This window comes from Numida meleagris, chromosome 3, assembly GCF_002078875.1.
Source record: "Numida meleagris isolate 19003 breed g44 Domestic line chromosome 3, NumMel1.0, whole genome shotgun sequence".
NCBI lineage: Eukaryota > Metazoa > Chordata > Aves > Galliformes > Numididae > Numida > Numida meleagris.
This window is the reverse complement of record NC_034411.1, coordinates 80,887,916-80,914,267: the sequence shown is the minus strand read 5'-3', so window position 1 is coordinate 80,914,267 and position 26,352 is coordinate 80,887,916. Positions and strand designations below refer to the sequence as shown.

General features: G+C 40.9%; 2 protein-coding genes and 1 non-coding gene across 4 annotated transcripts in view; 1 reads left to right on the top strand and 2 right to left on the bottom strand.

Moving 5' to 3' along the window:
* Nucleotides 984-16,027, bottom strand: TMEM30A (transmembrane protein 30A). The gene is made up of 7 exons (XM_021391420.1): nt 15,719-16,027; nt 11,035-11,151; nt 10,265-10,372; nt 9,186-9,273; nt 8,610-8,753; nt 6,902-7,108; nt 984-4,833 (listed from the first exon to the last, which is right to left on the bottom strand). Exons 1-7 carry the CDS (start codon nt 15,983-15,985, stop codon nt 4,640-4,642), a joined length of 1,125 nt encoding a protein of 374 aa, XP_021247095.1. The 5' UTR covers nt 15,986-16,027; the 3' UTR covers nt 984-4,639.
* Nucleotides 18,296-18,367, top strand: TRNAG-UCC. The gene has a single exon. It is a non-coding gene; the product is annotated as a tRNA-Gly (tRNA).
* The window catches only part of FILIP1 (filamin A interacting protein 1), a 103,639-nt gene continuing 100,921 nt past the window's right edge, over nt 23,635-26,352 (bottom strand). For both annotated transcript variants that reach the window (XM_021391698.1, XM_021391699.1), the window contains one exon: nt 23,635-24,434. In XM_021391698.1, the coding sequence (XP_021247373.1) occupies nt 24,394-24,434 (41 nt within the window). In that variant the 3' untranslated portion in view covers nt 23,635-24,393. The remainder of the gene's footprint in view (nt 24,435-26,352) is intronic.

The window sequence follows — 26,352 nt, the reverse complement described above, 5'->3', positions numbered from 1 at the left end:
TAGCATCACTTCCAGCTAGACGGAATCTCTGTCTGCAGTAAGAAGATGGAAGGCAGTACTTCTCCCCAAAACAGAAGCTTCAAATGATGGTTCATATCAGACATTTCTTATCTTTATTAGATCATCCCCCTTAAAAAGCTGAACAAGGATTTGTTCCAATGTTTACAAGCATTTTCTGGGAAGCAAATACTCATTTAACTACTTAACTGTGAATGTATGCCTAGAAACAATTGTATTTTCATTTCTTCCAAGAATATCATGCCTTAATCTTTCATATTTTCCTAACAGAATTAATGAGACCGTGAATTATCTTCCTGGCCCTCTAACATTGCTTAAAACATTTCACCATTTCGTTTTGTGAAATCCAAGCACCATCAATTAGTCTTGTACATAACTAGTATTAAGTTTGCTTCTTTGAGGTCATATTTATCTGAAATCAGGGTTTAGGGAGAAGAAACCCCATCCACTTTCTTTCAAATCAATTTCTTTAAGAAAAAAAAAAAACTTCAGCTTCATTAGTTACTGAGTCATGCTTTTATTTCTGTTTACTGTATTTCCAACATAAAATGAGAACAATTACTTCAAACAGCAGAAATTGGCATAAACTCAAGCAACAAACCATATTACTGTAATTCAAGTGTTGGTTGGGCAGAGGAAGGGAGTTTCTTATTTGAGACTCAGGTCATATAAGGATAAGAATTCTTGTCAGGCTTATGATCACAGTCAGTCTAAATCAAAACTGTCAAAAGTTCCCATTTAAGGCATAGGAGGTACTACGCTAATTAGATCATATTCTGTGAGCTACAATGCGTGGTATTGTTACATGAAAGCACGTCTGCTGATTGGAGGAAGAGATGCAACTGGGCCTTCTATCTTAGGAGTCCATAAATTGACCACACTGCTAAAAAGAGCTGGAATAAAAGAAGCGTGATGATTCACTTCCTACCTCCGCCAAGCGAGATTTTTCTTCTGGCAGGCTGTTCAACACAGGCATAGGTACTCAAAATGTGATTTTTTTTTTTTTTTTTTTTTTTGGAGTAACTCATTGTGACTAGGTCAATACAGTCCCTCATGGGACTATCTTGATATGTATTTGTTGTTATTATTGTTGGACACTGCTGAAGGCTTTTGCATTGTTGCCCTCTTCCTTTCTAACTAACTCTTTAAAGATGGTTCAGTTGCAGAGAACAACCTAAAGTAACAAATATAGAATTTCTATAAAACAAATGCAAAAGATACCAGTCTTATGTAGGACCAAGGTGATATCAGATTTTCAGGCAAGATCACAAACACTACGCATCATAGGAATAGACAGGATAGATGCAGATAGAAAAGACAGAATAGTTTTCAGCACGTTCAAAGTACTCCAAGGTTATGACTTATCCTTCTTAAGCAGCTGCCTTCCAATCAGTATATTTTACATTATTTTTAAATTATTTGACTGTGTATTCTGTGTTAGGTTTAGTCCTATTTTTCCAATCAGACACTTCAGCTGAATTTCAGACATCTGTGCATCTACAGATGAGTAACACTGATGCTGCCCCAATGCAGGAAGAGCATTTGAGAAAGGCGCAGCCATTAAAACCTGCAGTGAACCTAGGTTCACTGCGTGTTAACCTGGTGGAACCTGAGCTTTCCTTGTGCTGCTTGGCAGACTCACGCAGATGTTACCTGACACTAGACTGTCATGGCCTTTCCTCCCAAGGAGATTTCTATAAAAAGAAAGGGCTTACATCAGTCAAGGTTTAACATTCATAATTAAAGCAAAACCAGGCTGCTGAAAATGCAGTTTCAGTACCAACGCGACCTTGAGAGGCAAAGGCTACAAAGGATTCTTCACACTCAAGTTTTAAGGTGATAACTCTTCCCTCTGACTCAGTTAAACACAACCAACAGCTCCCCAAATAGCTCAGAGCAATTTAAAAGTACCCAAGGGGCCCTCTGCTTTGCTACAGCTATGTAGTTTTTAACAAGACCAGAAGGAAGATAGGCACACGCGAAGGATTTTGTTTTAAAAGCTCCTGCATAGACAGAGACACATCCTAGTTTCCCACATTAATTTCTCCAGGAAAGATTCATTCACAACCAGGCTCTCCTAACACCACCCACTTCCAGGAAGCCTATAATCTCACAATTTGGGCACTGCCTCAACAGGGTAGGATTTGGAAAGTGCCTGGCTGGCACTTGGAAAGGAGAGGCATTGCTCTCTAGGTCTGAATTGTAGCAGTTGTGAAGGATGGATGCCACTGAAGAACCAGGTCACAGGTGGTCAGGTCCAAATATAACACATGGCACTGAGCACTGGGACAGTAACACTGTCCTGGAAAGGGTCAGACAGGGACACTGTGGCTTCATCTTTGAACGTGTGACACATTGGCAACTTCCAGGAAATAGAAAATCCAAGGATCTCAATAGTTATCTACACGCCCCCAAGGCAAATGAAGAAGCATAAAGCAAGAGACTGCAAATTTGACCTCATGTTTTGAGCTCCTCAGGCATATTGTTCATACCGTTTGGCAAGTATTTAGTGCTACAGGCTTTCACAAAAACGCTTTATTTGTAGCAAGATCCAAACAGACAGCAATTCTTATCCTAGTGCACTGCATTAAGAAGATCCAAACAGCACTGACAGCTGTGGTCAACAGGAAAAGGGAAAAGCATTGAAAAACATTTCAAGGTAGAGATAGAAAAATGTTGTTTTCCATTTTGAACATAGGCCAAAAAACAGCATTCCCTACTCAGAAAAAGGGGTCATGAATGAAGCAAAACATTTACATTTCAAGTGACAAACCGTTTAAAAATCAAAATACTTTAATAAGCAGTAAATGGGAAACATCCCCTTACTCACTTTGTTTTGTGCTAACAACTGTTCTGCAGAGGAATGCCAGCTTCACATTTTGTGCAACAGTCCAACCTTGCAATATACAGTTATATATCCTTATATTATAGTTCCAGCAACAGACAACACTGCAAAAAAAAAAAATCTAGAAGACTTGAGTGTTTAAAAGCCCTGTGCTGCCACAATGTACTCTGCAAGCAAATAGTATGCTTTTACAGAAAGCCAGCACCATAGAAACACTGCTACATTCTGCAGTGTATGCAGACCTATACACTTCAACTGCTAGCTGCAAAAGATTACACAAGTCACTGAGTAAAAACAGTCTTGCATTTATGTGATAAATTAATACAGTGTTGTATAAAGCTGGCTATAGATGTTATATTGATTTTTTGTAACCGTCCGAGAAACACAACTTGCTTAAAATGCATTCATTCTTAATGACAATGTGTCTTTTCATCCAGATGAAAATAAACGCGTGTTCAAGAACAAAGTAAAATCTCTTAATAAATGGTTTGCAGAATTTATTAGGTCTTTTTAATACACCCAGTACTTTATCAAGCTAGTTGCATATAAAGTGATCTTCACCATATACATTACAATTTCTGTGCATCATCTAAAAAAAGTCAAAATAGTATTTTATGGATTAGCTAGCTTCAAATTAACCTAGAAGTGAACCCTTCTGTAGTTTAAGACACTAAACCACACATTGCTTCTAACTGCAATATTTCAGTTAGGCTTCACTGCAAACTTAACCTGCATTGGAATAACAAAGAGGTTACTGTCATCTCAACGTCTGAATTTCTATAGTTCAGTATGTCAACACTGCAAGAATTTATTGTGGCATCTACTTTAAATATGGAAAGAGAATATAAGATCTCCTTTACAACAAGCCTGCTCAGCTCAGAATACGTACGTTTCAAGAAACTCTTTCAGAGAAAGGAATTCACTGAAATCTGTGACTGGAAAAGACATTTTAGGTTCATTTCTTGGAGATACTCTTTAAAAAGCAAAACCAGCAAGCACATCAGGAAAACTACTGCTGGATATAACTTAAAGCAAAGAAAATGACAAAACAGCAGGTTCTACCTGCAACAAACATCTTGCAGTTTAAAACAAAATTTAAGAGGAACTCACACAGATGATTAACAAATAAGTGTTCCGATGTTTTTATAGAATGCTATTTTACTGGCCAGGCACATTTGTTGCAATTATTAAAAGGAATTCCAGGCGTTGCGATTCGCACTGCACTTGAAGAATCTAACATAACAAAGGTGGGTAGGACACAGGAAAAAAACATTTAACCGCTAATATAAATATATTAAAATCTCAGCCAGAAATGTAAGAGTCCATGCACACAAGACGGTAAATTGAAAAAACACTTAAGACTTGACTTTTCCTTTCAACAGCACTGACATTTGAATTCCGCTAAGTTAACAATTTACACAGTATCTTACAGCAGTCTTCTCCACAATCTGTATGTACTGAATCATACTGACATTACACAGCACATGTCAAGCAGCAGATGCATCAAGGGAACCGGAGCTACATGCATCAAATGGCCTGCCCAGCTAGAGGCAAATATCAGAAAATTGTTTCTGACATACGCAGAGATACAATCGATATAGCTAATTGTATACCCCTCATTTTGAGAGTCAATCCACAGCAAGGGGAAAAGAGGTCTTTCGATAAAATTATACACCCAGCCTCAGTAGTGACATTAGCGGAAATTTATCTTCCAGCTGGGTCCATTCTGGACTGGCCTTGATGCACATGCAGTACGGTTGCTTTCAGAATGTGAGATTAATTGGGAATGTCTGCACTAGTGTTTCTATTTCCATATTTGTGATGGATGATCAGCAGTACAACTCCTAAGAAGAAGCATATGGATCCAACAGTGATGTACGCGATTCCCAGAAAGGGGTTTTTGCCTCCCATCCATGAGATTGTGCTTAGGATCATTCTTTTTCGTCCATCAAAACTGTGTACAGGATAATCTGAGAGAAAACAAGGAATATAGGAAAACAAGAAACGAGAAGCACGTTCCCAAACCTAACTTTGTCAGGCACATTAACGTGCTGGATTCCCAAAACAGACATCTTTCTTTGAAACATTCAAAGTGCAAAACCTGAAAATTTAGCTGTTCTTTTATGCAGGGACTAACCTGGGCACTGTCGACTACCCCAAGAAAAATGCCATAGATGTTACCCTCTTCTTAAATGAAGACTAAATTCATAGTTTTGTGGGTCTTTGAAAGCAACTTCAACAAAATAAAGGAAATACGTTTTAATTCTTCAGTACATTTTACTTTTTCTTAGTGACTCTGTTGATTCCATTTTAAACGCACTCCCTGCTGTTTTGCAGGGAAGAAAAATACTGTAGTAGCTATTTAAATGATCTTTAGGAGCTCTCAGGTTTTAAGAATTCAGTAACTACGACAACCTGCCTGCCCTAGTCTCCTACTTATCTACCTAGTCTTTTGTCTGCCCAAAAATGAATGGCAGATGTCCACCTGATCCACACCTCTAGCCTTATTCTCACCTCTAAATTCTGTATTCTCTAGGTTACATACTGTCATTATGCCCTGAAGAGAATAGGTTGAGAATGTATACTCAAATTTCTAAGCTACCAAATCTTTCCTTCATCATATTTTTCTCTCAATTTCTTTAGCATCCAAGCTATTAAACTTCTCTCTCATTATGAAGCTAGTAATTTAACTTTATGTGCAGATTTGAGCAATCACACAGCAGAGCAGGTTGCTGTGGAGCAAGTCTACAAATAGAGTAATCCGACAACAGTACACAGAGCCACAGGAAGAGGCAAAGTAGGCCCCAACTCCTGAATGAACATTAAATTCCTGCACCCCTAAGACATCTCTCCCCCTAGTATTCAATACCCTTCAGTGTCAAAGCACTCCATGGAAAAGTATCAAACAATTAGCAGCACGTATGCTGAAGAGCAAAAACGTACACTGCATTTGACATTGTTACCAGCCTGAGCCATAAGGCATTTTACAGACAAACTGGAAACAACTAGAACCTGTGACTTAGGCCAGAGAACAGGTTTCAAAAAGACTCATCAGCTCAAGCAAAGCATCACCCGAACTATGCCTATGCATCTTCCTGTCAGACAAAATACAGGCTGTCTGCATTTTTATCTGCCCAAAAATTATCACATGAAAACGCTCCCATCCAGAGACTTAACCTCAATCCCTTGAAGCAGTCAGCAGGGACAGCAAGAACCCATATACGTGAACAAGCTGTGCGAGGCCAAGGGTGAGTGAGACCAACCATACCCCTCTGAGCGCTCAAGCATACTGAGAAGACACTAGTGTCCTTCAAAATTTGCTTATGAGACAAACTTTACAGTGAAATCTTCCCTAGGATTGACGTGTCTCCACACAAAGGCCTCTTTAGAAGAGTGGGGTGCTTTTTTTTTTCCCTGTCCCCTCCACTCCCCCTTAGTAGTCCCCAAAAACAGAAAGAGCAACAAAAAATCCACAGAATATTTTCATCCTTATTAAATACATAATGCAGTTCTATGTGAACTATAGAATAGTTTAAGAACATTATGATTAAAACTGTACTTATATTAAAGAATATAAGCCTAACTCTAAGTGAAAAAACTTGCAATAAGACTACAAATTTACAAATCATTCCTATATTAGATTGTATTGAAGATCCAGCTGTCTCCACAGCATGGTGTTTTTCTCCCTCCATCCTCCTAATCAGGCACTGTGATATACTTTCAGTTAAAAATGAAACAAAACGCAGAACATCCTACACTTCTAGAGAATAATACCCTCCAAAAGATACTCTAACTGGTTCAGACAACTCCACACTTCAGGTGGCCATCTTGAAGTCAAATCAACCCAGTTATTTCCCTTTATGAAGCTACGGAACTGAATTCCACGCTTTTAACAGAACAAACGCAAGTTAATTCTATAAACTATAAGTAAAAGACAGTAATTACAGAAGTCTTGTTTGATTTGGACTTCCACAAAAATATACCCGAGTAATCTAGCCAATGCTCTAAGGAGTTTTTAAGGGTTTTTTCAAAGGATACTATACGTGATATCCAACGAGTATTTTCCAGCCTGTAAGGTAGGCTGTAAGTTACTCTTCCTTTCAATGAGACGATACAGCTTGCGAAATGTTGGCAGCGCAGCAGTACGCATCCACACGATAAAGTCTTCATTGATGAAGCCATTGTTGTCAGGCTCAGAGTCCAGCATATACACAGGTTTGGGCCAGTTTACTGGTTTTGTTGTGCCTGAGATTAAACAAAAACGACAATAAAGCATTTCAAACACTGGACTAAATGAAGCCTCGGATCACCAAAATTCAATCTAGCATTATAAAAAACATGCACTAAATTCTAAGTAGTATGAAGAGCCAGGCTGGCTCACTACTACTGCAAAATTACTGAAATGTTCAAGAATGTTTTATTTTCATAGAATGGCTGAGACTGGAAGGGACCTCTGGGACCAACAGGTCCAACCCCTGCTCAAGCCAGGACACCCCAGGGCATTGTGCTCAGGGCCATGTCCACGTGGCTTCTGAAGGCATCTAAAGAGGGAGACTTAGCAACCTCTCTGAGCAATCTATTCATTGCTCCATCACCTGCAGAGTTTCCAGTTTAAAAAGCAGTGTATATCCATTTATTCTCATGACAGCACTGTCTATTGGCTTAAACAAGTTTGCCTGCCCTATATATTGACATACATGGGAAGCCTTATCAAAATATTACCTTCGTGAGATAATTCTCCGTTATGATGACAGCTCTTCTGCTCTATTATTTTCTGGACAATGAGCAAATAAAATTATATACAGTATTTTAGATGCTGTCACAGTAGCACTTCTGCTAACTACTGGAAATACAGCTCTACATTGTATTAGGGTACAGTTATCTGCCTTCCCAAGGGTAACGCCACTTTGGTAAGGTCACTTGGCTGTGACTAAGCAAGAAATACACATCAGCCTAAACCTAAAGCTATTTTATATCTTACATATACACACAGACCCTAAAGCCCAGAAGGAAAACTGCTCTTAAGACACTGCCAGCCAAAGAAACTTTGATTTACCAGTCTGCATTTAACTACATTTAATCTTACAAATGAGAGAAATCAGTCAGTTTGATCACAAAGAATCAGATTTTAAAAAGCATTGCAAGATCAACCAGTAGAAACATTTAAATGAGAATTCCACACAAAAAGTTTGGTTAAATAATCACAGGATTTCTTCTCAAGTTAAAACCATGTATTATAGCACTGCACTTACTATGATTTTTCAGTATTCAAGGCAGAAGAAGTTATCAAAAATTAAAAAAAAAAAATCAAAGCGTGGCTTGATATTTCAAGATCCCAAATGGCAACAAGTAGTAGAAGAATCATCTGAGCCCGGAATCTTTTAACCACCTTAACAAATTGGACTAGCTGCCAAAGCGAAACTAATCTGATGCCAAGCAACTGACAGAAAGAGCTTTTATGAAACTTCAAAAAGATTAAACAGGAAATAAGTCCAGGTCCTGTTTTCACATCTTAAATGACTACAGTGAAATTAGAAAAAACAGAAATATTTCCACAGTAAGTTTGCAGCACCCCCTGTTAACAGACAGCTCTTCCAGATAGCAGAGTAGCCCTTAGCTGGGACTTCTTCAGAGAACAACAGCATTTTTAATTAGTATGTTCACTACAGTGTTGTCATTGAGGTAAAATCCATGAGAATCAATGCGTTTGGAATCTTTTGTTCTTAAATTTTCACATATTTCTCACCTTGAAAGAGTGCAGTTAAATTATTTCCATCTCCTGTAGGGTTCCTGAACTTCACATTTTTATCTGTCCACCAGGCAATGCCTTTTTTAATCAAAGTAATAGCAGTCCTTGTGTCGTTTTCAATGTGGTATAATTCCAGTGTATCTATGGATAGAATCAAATTGGAAAACCAGATGGAGTAACTTTTATTAGATGAATGATCCTGATAGGCAGCAAAAACAATTACCACCAAGAAAAACAAAAGCAAGCTGCCACAATCAAAAACTGTTCTGTAAGAATCCATGCGCATTAGATAGCAGTGCATTATACATGTATAGTATCTTTACATCTATTCCGTAGCCGTAACAGCCGCTCACAACAGAGGTTTCAATCCTTTGTGTGCTATCAATTTACTGTGATAGCTATTAAAAAAAAAAAGAAATGGTATTTTTCTCTGAACATTGCAAACAATTAAGGTGTGTTAATTCAAAACATAACAAAAAAAATCCACGATAACACCCAGAGTAAAGCAACAGCACAAAGCACACACAACATCACAAAGACGGCAAAATGCTAAACTTAGAAGTGTTACCATACCATTAAACATACTGTTGGCAATAGCCCCACAGGGAGCAATGGGTTTATCCTCGTTTGTGCGGTAAGGCTCACATTCCTTACTTGGATTCTGATAGTTGGAAAGAAAAAAGGCAGATCAGTCTGTGCTAGTTTATACTTCAGTGTGCACATCTTACACTTACTACAAAATCTTTTCATGAGTGAGATTATTTACAAATACTTCAGCATTCATTGCTAATCAATAAGATTGATTTTTTTCCTTTACAAGCAGGAATATAATCTAGATAAAACACAAATAAAGTAAAAAATCCCATGACTGTCATTCTAAAAATAAGACTGCTTGGAGACTGTTAAAAGATGAAAAAAAGTTCTAACTGAAACATGAAGTACTCCAGTATTCTTTATTAATACAGTTTTTTTTTTCCCCCAAAATTCCCAGTACGCACCAGTGTTAGAGAAAACAGATTGCAGTAAGTACAGCATAAAATGATAAGGTTGCAAGCACACAAACATCATGCCAAAAACAAGTCCCTTGAAATCCAGTGTCAGTCGTCAGCTGTGACTTCCTGAAACTCTGCTTTTTCAAATTTACATGCAAAAAGGGGGAATACTTTTTGCAGGAGCAAGAACCCACATGTATTTCCACTCCTTGTCAAAACTAGGAGGAATGATCTGACTCTACACAGTGCTTTGAGCAGAATACTGACATTTTCCAATAATGCTGACGTTCAATATCTAACCTGATTACATAGAAACAGATGCTTTTAGCTGCAATATCCAAACCAAGTGCTAGGTAGCAATATTTTATACTGAAAATGAATGGATACACATAGGTACTATCATCTGAAGGTAAAAAATTTAAAGCTATTTGATTTTGAAACGTGTTTGATGTATTGCACTGCTGTCCACTGAACAAACAATTGCCATGAAATTACAACATTTTACATTTTCTATTAAAAAGTATGAATTTCTTCTTGTTGTTTTCTGGAATACAAAAATTCTACAGCTTCACTATTATTAAACTACATACTCTGCCCCGCGACGACTTATGCAATAGTCAGTTGTTAGCTGCCTGGTAATATCCAAGCTTGAATACCTACAAGCAATGAGCTGTTGTCTCCATTTAGTTGGCTGTCATCTCGGGATTTCACATAGCGCCGATGGTTTTGATAGAAGTTGGAAAGTCCGTAATACATGAATACATTGCTCTACAAGAGGGGTTTTAATTCACACAACAGATCAATAAAATATACAGGCACGCTCATTAACTGAAAGCTGGAACTTTAACCTCTTCAATTGTGTTTATAGTAACACTCAAAGTAGTGACACTCAAAGAGTCAGTTCTCTTCATACTGAGTGCACACAATACTGTCCCAACAAAAGCTGTCATCCTGAAGTCAAACAATATCAATGTGCCATAAGTCAGCAGCGTGATATTCATCAGTACTACTCCAATACTTATCTTGCCCAATGTTAAGCACATAAGCCTCACTGTTTGCCTCCAGTTTGCCAGAAAGCACACATCTGGCGTTGCCAGTTCCTGCTGAACTCAGTTTAAGTTGTGCAGGAATAGCTCACCTACTTGTCAAGTAGATGACACACGCCTAGGACACAGACAGTAAATCCAGATGTGTAAAAGACAGGTAACCCATTTAATATTGCGCAATTCCAGATAAAGAGAGGAATTAAAAACCATCTCATCCCTGCTACTAAAAAGATACACAGCAATCAAATCCAAGTTCATAAGAATACTAGAAATAATCCTTTAAGATAGAAACAAAGTAAGGCTGTGGGAATGCAGCTTTCCTATCACTTATGAAAGAAATGAGAACTACTGACGTGGTTTAACTTTGCATACAAGGTTACATACCTCAAACGAATGTTCCAGTGTGAAATTGATTGTGCAAGTACAAGGCGGTGTGCTATCCCAGGACACATTTAAACATTTGTTGCAGGGACTGGAAGGCTCTGTTCCCGTATAATCAATCTATAACAGAAAAAAAAAATCCACATTAATTTTCAGTAAGAAAGCAAAGAAAATTGATTAATGAGCCAGAGAATTGGTGTGGCATTTATTCTGCAACCTTATTGCACCTCAATTCCAAAAGCCCTGTTTGATGATCTCACGGTCCCTTCTAACCCAAACCATTTTGTGACTCTGACTACATATTCTGCTTCAGACTCAAACACATCTGGCACCAGTGTGGGCCATTAATTCCGGGGAAGAAGAGAAAAAACAAACAAACAAAAAAAACCAAACGCCAAAACACACAGAGCAGATACTCAAGGCACCATGCTGTTTCCAAACACACACAATATATATCAAGCAGATCAGAGTTGCTACTGCCTTCCAGAGAAGTCTAGCTTTTAAAAGCCTACCTAGACATTTAATAAGAAAAAGGTTTTGCATAAGAAAGCTTTCTTTATTGCCTACGTTTAGGCACTGAATCAGTTGGAAGAATTTTCAAACATCACTTAATGCTCGAGAGCACTCCTAAACAGGGAAGATGAAGACACTAATGCCAAGAACAGTAAAATGCCAGATGAAAAACAAAGATGATCGCCATTAATGTAGCTTACCAAGTACCTGTCTTTAATAGTTTAGCAACAACAACGATCTGAAATCTGTACATCGAGGCTACCTTTACAGTACACAGGACGTATCCTGAGCACCTGGACACTCATCCTATGGCCCCTGCCAACAGAAGTCACTTCGACTGTATTAGGTTGCTCTCTCCTGCACTGCTGTTCACACGATGTGAACAGCAGGAAGTAACTGTCTTGGGCTCAGCAGGTTAGCTCCATGTGTAGGAGAAAGATCCCACCTATCTGTGAACTAGTATTTATATACTTAATAAGTGCTTCCTACTTAGATCAGTGTAACACAAGATAAATTACCACAACAAAATGCTTGAACTACAAATCCTGCTCGGTTTTATGAAAGACTGCTGCAAATGGTTTGTTCTGATTTACGGTTGTAGCCAAACGTTACTGAGAATCAGAATGATTTATGATCCATCCTAAAATCTGTGTTAAGGTTAAATAAAACAAGCAGTTTCAAGGTTCAAGGAACAACTGAAGCCTATTTCCCTCCGGATCTTCTTCAAGGTCTCTCTTCCCATAGATTCTTTGTTATCTGTTAAAAGCTGCAGCTCTTTCTTCAGCAAAGGCACTTTAGTAGCTTGTGTTTCGCTGCCAGACTTCTGACAGATGAGACCTTCCCCTGACAAGCCCAGCTGAAACAAGTCAGATTCAGGAGCTGGTAGGCGGGGGAAAGGCTCACATCAGCTTTGCCTCTCACTAAATGAGATACTGAGTTCACGCAGAAGTAGCTCCGCCTCAGCACTCCTTCAGGGCTTGGTCCAGCTGCAGCACAGGGACCAGCAAGATCTAAAAATTTCACGTACATTAAGAACATGTTACATTCCACTGACAGCTTAGCTAAAGGGATACAGGTATGTTTTCATCTCTTCACAGATAACGAAACCAGTGCTTCAAGAACACAAGAACTGACACATGGAGCCAAGGCAGAAATCCACCTGACCCTGCACCAGGGCTCTGGGGAGCAACAGCAACAAGAGACCACAGTCCCACAGGGAGCTGGTATCTCCAAGCCCAATGGTTGTTGAGAATGTTGATGTTCCTTCTCAGCTGGTTTATGTTTTTGTAGTGCAGAAACAACAGAGCTATTGTGCATACGCGTTCTCCAAAGGTGTGCTCTTTGTAGGCTTGACACACCGTTACAAGTGGATCCTACTAAAGAATCACAGAATATCCTGAGTTGGAGGGACCCATAAGAATCACCAAGTCCAACTCCCAATTCCACACAGCACCACCCAAAATCAAACCCTATGTCTGAGAGTGGTGTCTAAATGCTCCTCAAACTCCAGCAGCTCAGGGCCATGCGCACTGCCCTTGGCAGCCTGCTCCATGCCCATCGCCCTCTGGTTCAGAACCTGCCCTCCCCTGACACAGCTCCATGCCGTTCCCTCGGGCCCTGTCGCTGTCACAGAGAGCAGAGCTCAGCGTTGCCCCTCCACTCCCTGTGAGGAGCTGCAGCTGCCATGAGGCCTCCCCTCAGCTCCTCTGCTCTGGACTAGCAATTACTATCCTTGGCCACTTCTTGTATAAAATGCATCCCATCAATCTATTTTTTTTTTCTATATCCGTCTCTGCGGATTTCATTAAGTTCTGCATCATTTTGGAGATGGGCTCACTAAAACCACACACAGCATTGAAGATGCACGCAACACTAACACACCTCAACTCAGTTCCTCATTCCTAGCAGCGTCTTTGGGTCTGATTTTAACTACTGTTAAGCAATTTACAGCAGCAGTCACAGCACTGGGATGTGCTTCCTGTCCAATTAGTGTCCTGGACGTTGCTCAACACGTATCACATTTTAATGTGCTGTCAACAGTTCTCATTCATTCTAAAAGCAAAAGATAGGCCCACTTTCGCCTTTATAGGGCAAAAAATAGACACTTCTGCAGCTTTTTCCTCATTTTTCACTCAAATAAACAGTTTTCCATGATGGATTGCTTTGAAACAGTGAGAAAAGGGTAGAGAACAACCAGAACACATGCACACACACAAAAAAAACCATAATCCTCATACACTTAAGATTTTGGACATCTTCCGCGTTCTAATTCAAGAGAGCTTCTAAAGGAAATCAATGGAAAAGCCACATCTTGCTGCTCAGTCCTTGCACCCGCATAAGAACAGCACAGTTCTCAGAGGCTGCAGTATCAAGTTCCAGGACAGACTTAAGGACGATATGAACTATACACAGAGTCGTATTTGGAGACATCAATTATAAATCTTATTCAGTTACAATACACCAAGCTTGCAGGCTGCTATACACACACACAGACACCTAATGAACAGGCTATTGTCTGAGGTGGGTGTAAATAACCAGTTCTGCTTCCTCCTCCAGTTACATTTTTAAATGAGCTTAGTCACCGCACTTCTCTTTTAGAAGCCTTGTCTCCTGGAGTTATATTGGTGGCTCTTAAGGAATAACATCTGGAGGTTATTAAGAAAAGCCAGAGCACCAGGCAAGGACCTGAGCTAGATGTGCAGGTGGTAGCTGTATCTCAGACTGCATCCCTCACTGATCCCTCTCTGGGTGTCCAGAGCCCAAATGCTGGTCCATGAAATGCTTCATCTATGTTTTGTTACTGTGACTGTAAGGCCTGTTTTGATTTAAGCACTGCACACTTCCCAGTCCATCTGGAACGACATGCCTTTAAAGAGAGATTCTCCTTTGCTCTGCACACATCGCTCTCATGCATATATATATACACTCACACATACACACACACTCCCCCTCACCAGAATTTTTGCATTAAAACAGAAAAGCATGAGGATCAAAGAACAGAACACAAGCTTCCTCGTTTTACTTGCACACCCAAACTGTTTGATCACAACATCAGACTCACATAATTCATAAACCCTCCAGGGGGAAGCGGACAATACAAGTGATGAACACACTTAGCAAAAAACAAAGAACGTTCTTTCCTATCTTTAATACCTTGAAACTAGAAGAAATGGAATGCTACCACCTATTATCTCATTTCCAAATATAAGTGGACAACACTGTGTCATAGATGCAATCTGACTGTGTAGGGGAGTATCAGTTGCACTAACTGTACATGTCACACTACTGTACATGTTAGGAGGGAATGGCTGCCTTGTGGCTCCTGCTTGAGCTTTACAGCAGTACAGAAGTGAGCTGCTAAGCAACCACAGCGTTTAAAATTTCTGAATACGCACACAGCAGGGATACAGCCACAAGGAGTCATAGAACCATTAAGGTTGGAAAAGATCTCTAAGATCATCTAGTCCAATCATCCACCTAACCACCACCATTTCCCACTAAACCACATCCCTCAGTACTGCATTTAAACACTTCTTGAACTCCTCCAGGGATGGTGACTCCGCCAGCTCCCTGGGCAGCCCGTTCCAGCACCTAGCTATCCTTCCAGAGAAGTTCTTCCTGACATCCAATCTGAGCTTGACTTAGGGTTCTGGACTCAGAGGAAACTCTGATGAAGTTCTTGTCCTCAAGGATCAACTCAGTTCCAATCAGAATGGAAAAATAGGAGAGATATACATTGATAAGACTGTGTGTTACTTCAATAAAGAAACAGCTGTCTTAAACGAAATCATTTAAAAAGTGTTAGAGTTTTTTTTAAATGTTTCTCGGTGCAGCGTCCTGTTGAAAACAAGCATCTGTATTACCTTCAAGAGGGCCGTAAGGTGGTATGCCCATAACTGAGCAGTATGCTTTGAAGTACCTGTGCCAATTTCCAGATGCGCATGCCCCCACACTCCCAACCAATAAGCTTAAATACAGCATCCAGACAACACGCACAACACGCTTCAAACTTCGTTTTCCCCCTTCACTTCAGCCTTTCCTTGAGAGGAATTTCAGTTCCTCGGATTGTTTCCCAACCTCCTCCCGACACAGCTGTCATCACCTCCGCCGCCTTCCCCCGCCCGGCCCGGCCCCCCAGGCCCCAGAGCTGAGGGGAGGCGCCGCCCCCGCGCACCTCGTACTCGCGGATGTTGTTGGAGGTGACGAAGATGCCGATGCCGATGGGGATGAAGATGAGGCCGATAATGAAGAAGGCCGGCAGCACCGTGCCCGCCGTCAGGATGGGCTGCCAGGCGGGCAGGCGCTGCTGCTTGAACGCCGTGTTGTCCGGCTTGCGGGTCTTCACCGCTCCGCCGCCGCCGCCCGCCGCGGCCCCGCCGCCCGGCCCGCCGCCCGCGGGGTGTCCGTCCGCCTCCTCCTTGGCGCTGTAGTTGACCGCCATGGCGCCGCCCGCCGACACCGCCGGCAGCCCCGCCCGCGGACCCACCACGTGACCGGCGGACGCCGCGCCTGCGCTCTCGGCGAAGGGCGCACGGTTGATGACGTCACCTTCGCGTCCCGGCGGAAAGGGAACGGCAGCGACGAAGATGCGCACGCGCAAGAGAAGAGCTCAATCTCTGCGCGCATTGTTTCCTTCCGCCCGGCCGGAGTGGAAAGCGCATGCGCAATGTCATTCGGCTCCTTACCCGCTTCCCCCTTCCGGCCACCCTGTTTCTGCGCATGCTCACGTTCAGCGCTACTAGTTGCGAGTCGGCTGGTTGGAAGGTGGTGGGCGTGTGCGTTTGTGTTTCTGGGCTCCTGCTTTGTCGGGGGTGGAACGCAAAAGGGAGTGCAATGTTGAGAGTGTGTTTTTCTCCTTCTTCTAGAGCTTTCCTGTTAAAGTTCGTTTTGTGAGGGCTGGAGTGGCCAGCGTGGCCAAAACCCGACCCTCAGCAAGCACTGATTTTTCTTGTGATTTTAGAAAAACGTGATGAAACAACTCTCTGAGGAACTGGTGCAGGCTGTAGGTGTCCCTGTTCATTGCAGCGCAGTTGGATTGAAGGACCTTTAAGGGTCCCTTCCAACTCAACTGATTTTATAGTTCTATGGATTTTGTGTGTAATCAATGCTTCTTGGCTGCAGAGGGGGACAGTTTCCCGAAAATGAAGTGGGATAGTCAAATACACCAACAAGGAACACTGGTGACACAGGCGTCTGCTGAGGAGCAGCGCTGTGGGGCTGTGCAGGTTCCTGCCTCTCCACCAGCAGCACAGGAAGCTTAGGAGCGCTTTTTGTTTTTTAAGCATCTAAAATTTGAGAGTGATTTTGGGGTCTAAGCAATAATCTAGAGCTCAAAAATGAGTCACATTCCATGTGGCATCTGTGCTGTAACTGTATGTCATTCCTGATGCCCCTTCCCCTATTATAACCCTTTTCTCTGTTATCTTTTATATTCTGTCATCAACTCTGGCACCATGTGCTCCCTCAGCCTCCCAGAAAATCCAGTGAGGGAACAGAACTGCGTGTAAACCTGTGCTGTGAGGTGGCAGGAAAGTGGCAAGAAAGAACATACTCAGTTCCTGTGGGCATCTGTTCCTTTTTGTCCTCTGCGTTTTATTGACTACTCAGGGAAAAGCATCACGTTCCCTCCATGCCACCCTGTCATCTCCTGGACACCCAGCATTTTCACGGCCTCCATCAATGAAGGATCACCTCAAGCACTGACAGAGGGCCAAATGCAATCACCACAGAAGCTTGGTGGAAGGGCATCCCTCCATCCATGCAGAGACACAGAGGACACCACAGGGCACCATGTTTTGCAGTCCTAATTGGGTTGGTGCCGGGAACTTTGGCACAAGGTTCATCAGGCAGGGCCTGCCGTCGTGTGGCATGAGAACCAAATACACCTTCCACTTCTGTGAGCAGGTGGTTACACTGGGTACGAGCTGTCAGCCCTTGGGGAATCTTACTTCCATTCTTTAGAGAAATAAAGAATATCAGCTTGAATGCTTCAATATTTAAGGGCACCTAAGGCGGTGAGGAGTCTGGAGCACAAGTCTCACAGGGAGCAGCTGAGGGAACTGGGATTGTTCAGTCTGGAGAAGAGGAGGCTCAGGGGAGACGTTATTGCTCTCTACAGTTGCCTTTTGAAAGGAGGTTGTGGCGAGGTTGGGGTCAGCCTCTTCTAGGTAACAGCAATAGGATGAGAGAGAATGGCCTCAAGTTGCACCAGGGAAGGTTCACGTTGCATATTAGCAGTAATTTCTTTTCAGAAAGAGTGGTAATGCATTGGAACAGTCTGCCCAGGGAGATGGTGGAGTCACCATTCCTGGAGATGTTTAACGAAAAGGTAGATGTGGTACTAAGGGACATGGTTTAGTGGGTGATATTGGTGGTAGGCGGACGGTTGGACTAGGTAATATTAGAGGCCTTTTCCAACATTAATGTGATTCTATTATGATTCTATATAACTATGATTCTATTATTTCTCCACTTTATTGCTTGTAAGCTAAGGTCTTGGTTGGATATTATTGCACAGGTTGATGTGAAGGCAAATTCATTTATATCCAGGCAAGTACAGCTTACGGCATTCAGACTCACTAAGCTTTACACTGAGGTGCTGTGCAACACAGTGCACTTCAGGTTGATTTGTGTGCAGTTACAAGAAAAAAAAATACAGAACAAAAATTCCTTATGAAAACATGTGTTTATAATGTTCCTTTTTAATCTGTAAAAAGGCAAAGTGATTTATGAGGAATACATTTTGGCAGCTGCGTTGGTGGTATAGTGGTGAGCATAGCTGCCTTCCAAGCAGTTGACCCGGGTTCGATTCCCGGCCAACGCATACCAAATTTTTGCAGGCAGTGTTCTCTGTAGTCCTTCTGATTGGAGAACTGGGATCCAGGCAGAAGGAGAACAGACCGGTTGGATGCATGGCTGCGTTAATGGTGTCACATCCAGGGCTTTGGGTTACGTGATCTAGGACAAACCTTCAGTAAACCAGGAATGTTGACAGGATGGGACACAACTGACCAGAAGGGGCAGAAATACTCTTGGCAGCAAGCTGGTGTGGCTCATCACCAGGACTTTAAACTAGATTTGATGGGGGAAGGGGATGTACTGCTGAGTAACAGAGAAGATTCAGGGAACACTGTCACTTTAGGAAGCAGTGGGGGGAAAACCTCAGATTTGTCCCAGAAGTTTTTGGGAGAGCTCTGCCCAGAAGATGAAGTGGCTGAAAGCCCTGCTGAAGTGCTGCTATGCCAATGCATGCAGCAAGGGAAATAAGCAGGAGAAATTGCAAACTGCGATGCAGTTGGAAAACTACGATTTTCTTGCTATCATAGAAGCATGGTGGGATGACTCACATAACTGGAATACCATGATTGAGGGCTGTGAGCTTTTTAGAAAGGATAGGTGAGGTAGGAGGAGTGGGAGAGTTGCCCTCTATGTTAAGAAGTGGATAGACTGCAAAGAGCTGCCTCTGAGAAACAGTCATGAACTGAGAACTTGTGTGTTAAAATTAGGGACTGGACCAATAAAGGGGTCAGAGTCTACTGCAGGCCACTTGATCAAGGACTCCTTCCTTCAGCTGAAAGAGATGTCACACTCCCAGGCTCTCATCCTGGTGGGGAAATTTCAACAACCCAGGTATCTGCTGAGAAAACAACACGGTGAGCTGCAAGCAGTCCAGGAGGCTCCTGGAGTCCATTGATGACAACAACTTTCTGGTTCAGGTATTGGACAGACCCACCAGAGGTGAAGTGTTACTGGACTTGGTGCTCACCAACACAGAGGAATCATAAAAGAGGTTAACATCGGAGGCAGCCTGAGCTGTAGCGACTGTACCCTGGAACCATACCCTGTCACATTCGTGATCTCAAGGAATATAGGCCTGGCAAAGAGTGGAATCAGGAACCCTGAACTTCCAGCTGTTTAAGAAATTGTTGGATGAGATCTCCTGGGAAACTGTCCTTGGGGACAAAGGGACAGAACAGAGCTGGTAGCACTTTAAGGATGCGTTTTTGAGAGCACAAGAGCTCTGCATCCCCCCAGAATAAGAAATCAGGCAGAAGAGTCAGGAAACGAGCACGGCTGAACAAGGACCTGCTGGCCAGACTGAGGGAAAAAAAGGAAAAGTATAAGCAGTGGAAGCAGAGATGGGTGGCTTGGGAATAATATAGAGATGCTGTCCAGGTGTGCAGGAATGTGATCAGAAAAGCCAAGGCACAGTTGGAATTGAACTTGGTGAGGGATGTGAAAAACAATAAGGGTTTCTGCTGGGCAGGAGAGACAGGCAAAGGAGAATATATCCCCTCTGATAAATCAGAAGGGAGAACTGGCCTCCTCTGACATGGAGAAGGCTGAGGTGCTTAACGAGTTCTTTGCCTTGCTCTTCATTGCCAGTCAGGCTTCGTACACCTCTGGTGTCCCTGAACTTCTAAGCAGGGGTCTGAGGAGCAAAATCCCTCCCAGTGTAAGAGTGGAACAAGTCTGAGATCACCTCATGAGGCTGAATGTGTACAAGTGTATGGGGCTGGACAACATGCATCCCAGGGTCCTGAAGGAACTGGCTGATGTGGTTGCCAAGCCTCTCTCTCCATCATACTTGAAAAATCATGGCTGTCAGATGAAGTCCCTGGTGACTGGAGAAAGGGAAACATCACTCCTATATTCAAGAAAGGTAGAAAGGAAGACCCGGGGAACTACAGACCAGTGAGCCTCACCCCTGTGCCTGGGAAGATCATGGAGCGGATCTTCCTGGAAGAGATGTTAAGGCACATGTGAGATGAGGAGGTGATCCAAAACAGCCAGTACAGTTTCACCAAGGGCAGATGGTTCCTGACCGATCTGGTGGACTTCTATGATGGAGTGATGGCATCAGTGGACAAAGGAAGGGCAACTGGTGTCGTCTACCTGGGCTTGTGCAAAGCCTTTGACACGGTCCCTCACCACATCCTTATCTCTACACTGGAAAAATATGGATTTGAGGGGTGGACTATTCAGTGGATAAAGAATTGGTTGGATGATCATAGTTAGATGGTTGTCATCAGTTGCTCTATGTCCAACTGGAACACAGTGACGAGTGGTGTCCCTCAGGAGTCGGTACTGGGACAGGTGCTCTTCAGCATTTTTATCAACATAGACAATGAGATCAAGTGCACCCTCAGTAAGTTTGCTGATGACACCAAGCTGAGCAGTGCAGTTGACACAAGAAAAAGGAGGGACCCCATCCAGAGGGACCTGGACAAGCTGAAAAAGTGGGCATGCGAGAACCTAATGAGCTTCAGCAAGGCCAAGGGCAAGGTGTTGCACTTGGGTCAAGACAATCCCAGATGGAGTATAGTCTGGGAGAACTCACTGAGAGCAGCCCTGCTGAGAAGGACTTGAGGGTCCTAATGGATGAAAAGCTGATGTCAGGGGTATTAAATCTGTACAAATATTGCAAAAATGACTGTACTGTAGTTAATCTAAAAGACCATCAATTGGCATTTACTTTTTAATTGTATTCCATTCAGTTCCCCTAAATGATCTTCTTCTGGGACTTACTCCATCACATTGTCTTCTTATTTCTAGGGAAAAAATGTAAATATTTGATGCTCTTTAAAATAAAATCTAAAGAAATAAAACTTCATGCTGTTATAACCGCTAATACAGAGAATAGTCAGTTAAGGCAAATAAAACTGCCAAACAGGTTATTTCAGTCAGCAAATCTACATAGGTAAAAACAAGCATTAAATATAAAGCCTTCAAGATGAAATTAAATGTTACTGTTCAGAGGAAGAGTTAAATCTCAGCAATTCACAGTAGAAAGTGGAGTGTTCGGGGCAGTAACCTCCATTTTCTGTTTCTATCATCTTTTCTACATTACAGATTGTACTACAATACAGAAAGTTTTATCTCCTTTTTGTGTCCAACTGTTTTTCACAATGAGGCAAATGGAAAGCTCAGTGTAAAAGAGTCTTTCTCTAGAAGTCAAAGTATGTCAGATTTTTTAATAGATGTCATATTTTATCACCTGTAGTTATACTAAAATAGGGCTTTGAAACCTTTGTAGGCAATAATAGTTCTTTAAGGGAAACACAGATCGTTCACGGATTTTCCATTGCTTAAAAGTTACTGCTCTCTGTAGTCCAAAGTGGCCTCTTCTTTGTCTTATTGTGAAAGCACTTCATGATTGCTTCCTTTTAAACAATAATACTTGTAGAAATTAATCCCATTTTTGATCTACATTAATACATTTCTTCCTGAGTGTCCCCAGAGTATCAGCCAATTATGTGGCTAATGCACTTGCTTCATTTGTTTTAGATTCAAATCCAGATTCGGTAATGTGAAAAATGGCCAGGAACATAAATGTGTAAGATGAAATACACCCACCAAAGCACTCTTTGCACATGTGAACTTGACTGACTGGATGCGTTAATGAAATACTTTGCTGCCTGCAAAGTGTCAGAAGAGAATTTATTATTCTACCTGCATAAACCGGTATTGTTGATGCAATAGCACATGTCACTGCTGATCTTTTATGACCAGGGTTGCCATTCTTTAGAGTGCTGCCGTTCATTAAAATACATAAAAATCTAAATGATTTCAAGTACACCACGACTGTATTTATGCTTTAAACAAATCTTTATTTTTTAAAAGCTTAAAAACTTAATGCATTTGCGAAGCTGTAGATGTTTTTGTATTTGTTTAGGGATCATAAAACAACAGAGGACAGCTTGTGCATACACTCATACTGAATCAGCTTTACTTTAAAATCTAGAAAACGAAAAATATTTTCTTCCTTGATTGGGACTTTTCAGACTCAACTTCAAAGTATAATTGTACTTAGATTTTACTCATATGAAAAAGTTCATTTCAGGCCTGTCAATGTCACTTTCAAATAGCTGGCAGTTTCATTCCGGGTGAACTCATGGATAGTTCTTGAGTCACAAATGATGCTTTGCAAATAGAAGATTTAGGTCAGTACTACATTCATTCTGCTGCCCAGTAAATTGAAATGTGGCACACACTAAACATGCTTTACCTGAATTTATCCTGAATTTATTACTCTATGAAAGCTGGAATATTGAACTCACTCTAAAATACGACTTACACGCATAGCTGTTTTTTGGCACACATTATCAGCTGCAAAAAAAAACCACCACAAACCTCCTTAACAAACATGGTGTACCAGCTGAAGCTCTGGTGTAGTCAAAAGCTATACCAGGAAATGAGTATTGCAAGCAGAAGCAGCATTTGTTTTGTTTAGATTATCCAGTAGCTACCTTGCCTATTAGCTAACTCTTCCCAGTGCAGATCAGCTCCAAGAAGTCCATCCAGGTCCCAGAATATCCTGGCTCTCTAGAATTTCAGTACTTGGTGCAGAGCTTATATCAGGAAGAGAAAACAGCTACCACGATTGGCAAGCAAACCAAACCACGAAGATCAAACTGACTACATACCGCTGCGTTATTCCAGCTTCAGAGGTAACTGGCCTACTCTTCTCAGTGGGACACTGAGTTAATGCACTTTTTTTGCCATCTCATATCTCCTGCAAGCAACACTGTTTTCTCTTCTAAGAAACAGTTTATCCTGGTAGCTTCCACAATTTAAATAACTGTAGTATTTTAAATATGTGCCAGCGACTTAGATTAAAAAGAATTATTTATGAACTATATAAGAAAAAAAAAAACACCCTGCAAGGGTTTTATCCAGCTTTATGTGTAGTTCATTCAAACATCATTTTAAGTATAGCTGCCACAGAGCTCTCTGGGTGCTATTTGAAAAGCTGCCATTGTAAAATGCACAGTTCACCACATGGCATCTCATTTATACAGTTCTGTTAGTCTTGCACTGAATGGTCTGATCATGTCAAGCAAATGTATCTGCCAACGCAGTGAGAGCACCAGGTTAGAAACAATGATGTCATTAAGCACTTGGCGACAGATCCCCCTTTGTATCACAGACAATATTAGAACCTGTTTAACTATGCACATCACTGTGATACTGCAGTGGAAAGCGGTCAGAAAAAAGTAACTTCCAAAGCCATACATTCTGTCCCTATAAACAAATACATATGCAAATACTGCCAACTTCAGGAAATTAATTTAAAATTGAAACACTTGATTACATTTGCATAGTTGTGAAAATTTATTAGTTACAGTGTAATGAAAATCAACTTTTTTTGGTACAGGCACAAGTAAAAACATACATTATATAGAAAAACATCACAGCTTTAAAAACTGGCTTACATTGTCTAAAATGAGTAAATCTGGTTGTATTTCCAGGCATTGGACTTTATACTTAATTTTATGCCACACCATCATCACACAGTGCAAGAAATATTCTGCAATAGTACAAATTCCATACAGCAGTCTTCAGAGTATTTAGTCTCACAGAATCATATGGTGGCAAAAAATTGCGCTGAGTATTTTTCCACTTAAACAGAAAATACTGTTGAAATTATTTTTTCCTTTCTTTACATTGTCTCTACTATAAAAATATCAAATTGCAAATTTGACAGTGTATTCTACAAACAAATGCACCACGGACAACAGGAATTGCAACTTCGGGAAAGTTACTTTACAAAGTGTATTAAAAAAATAAATTATATGGCAAACAAAATCAAGCACGTGCCTTAGGCTTTGCAAATAAAAGTGAAATTCAGCTGGCAGAAAGACTGCTTCTCTCCCTCTGACTGCATCAAAATACCGTTCTTAAAGCTCTACCAAGACAAAATACATAAAATCTAATGGAAGCAATAAATACTCCCATGAATAATCAGTAGCACAAGTGACCCTGGTGTTGATGGTAGAGAGCTTCTACAGTGATCCGTCCAACTGGTAAGGAGGGTAGTGCACACAGAGAGTATACTGGGTTGGTAACTCATCTAGAGCTCATGCGTAACTGGTGAATGATGACACTCTCTAAAAAAAAAAAAGAGAGCAAAACATTTGGTTTTATGAAACTGGAAATTAATTACAAGTTACTATAATGAAGAACAATTACATTGGCAACGTATTTTTCTTCCAGAAATATCTTGCAGACTTTTTCTAACATCACTGTTTGATAAAAACTGCCCTGTTTAATGCTACAGTGGGAAACCTAACTACTACCGGCTCTGGAGCCCTCGGCTTCCACTTCATTGTCAAGACCATCACTTGGAAAAAAGAATAATATAGCCAAATAAATTGAACCACGGGAACAGTGTGGCTCAGTCCCACACCTGAATCCTGTGGAGGACAACTTGAAGTTGGGTATCTTGAATCCTATCTGAGCACAACCATCAAAAACCTGCTGGCGATTCTGAAGAGGGGAGGAGAAAGAGGTATGTGGTCATTTATTTTTAATTGAATTTTCCTTAGAAACTTATGGTGCTTTTACTCAGCAAGTCTGCTGAATTTTGCAATTGCCTGAAATAGAAATTCCATAGTATGCAAAAGGAAGTATATACCTTGTCTTTGGAAGGCCCAGTTTAGCTTTCCTCTGAGTGTAACACAAGTGCTCCCTGATTCATTTCTAGGTCCTCTTGAAATGCTGGCTCACAGCTTGGTCTTCGGTTTATCTAAGTACACTGCTCTGACAGGCCATTTTTAATAGAAGAATTTAGCTATCAATCAATGACATTGTCTCTGAAAAGAGGCATTTTGCACATTTCAAATAATATAACTGCACCGATGCTAACTAGAAACACAGTGATATCCTTTCATAAATACTCATTTTCTTAATTGAAATGTTGTTGGTTTTATTTAAGATTCTTTCCTCTCTTAATAGCCTGAAGATTTTTCAAAAAATATGCAATGCAAGAGATTGCACTAACCGTGTCATTATCCCCTTGTACATTTCTGTTGACTTTTTGCCTTTGTCTGCTAATATTTGAAAGGTGTTTAAGTAAGTTAAATTAGAAGATCATTGTTTTCCGTGTACTCGTCATGCCAGTACGTTGCCACTAGATGGCAGATTCCAGTTAGGTTTTTTTATGCGTGTTGACCCAGAAAAGCACAGCTAAGGCTACGGCCAAGGGAGTGTGGGGTGGCAAATGAAGTAATAGATTTTCCTAAATGAAAGCATTTCATTTTTATATAATTTAAATTCTGAAATGATTTTCAAGAATATACGTGTGCTTATTCTCAGCAATTTGAGCAATGAATATGAAAGAACCACGAACTACAGTAAGAAAAATTACAAACAGCGCTGTTTTCTAACTTCAAGCTCTTGAGGAACGTTATGCAAAAAGCTGCATTTACTTAATAGCAGATTATAAGCTCGAGTGAAATTTCCCATTCTCTTCAGTGGGAGTCACATGAATTCTATGTGAAACACTTTTTCTTAATAATCAATTTGGACATTATCTGTTAATTCATAGTTTCATCACAAAATTCTAAAAACTAAATGGACTGTAGAAAATACCATCTTCCTTGTAAAGGCTCAATTACTGAATGAACAGCAAACATACAGTAGGTTTCCGAATCAGTCATCCTCCTACAGACTAAATACAATGATTACAAAAAAAAAGTTGGAAAAATATTAAAAATAAATAAATATTTTCCAATTCTAGTATTTACTCATTATTTTCTCACACTCATTTATATGTATGGACTTAGTTTTTTTCTAACAATTTATTTTGTATTAAATTGTTACATATAATATGTATATGTATGTACTATATACACAGAATCATAGAATGGTTTGGGTTGGAAGGGACCCTTAAGATCATCCAGTTCCACCTCCCCTGCTGTAGGCAGAGACACCTCCCTCTAGACCAGGTTGCTCAAACTATGCACTACATACTATATCCTGTAGTTACTAGAAGAGATATTCGAACAGTTATTAAACTGAAACTAC

Coding starts and splice junctions, on each gene's coding strand:
- TMEM30A (XM_021391420.1), bottom strand. CDS start 15,985: ATGGCGGTCAACTACAGCGCCAAGGAGGAGGCGGACGGACACCCCGCG. Junction 11,152..15,718: donor ACAACATCCGCGAGTACGAG/GTGCGCGGGGGC, acceptor TTTCTGTTATAG/ATTGATTATACGGGAACAGA. Junction 7,109..8,609: donor TTTAACTGCACTCTTTCAAG/GTGAGAAATATG, acceptor GTTTAATCTCAG/GCACAACAAAACCAGTAAAC.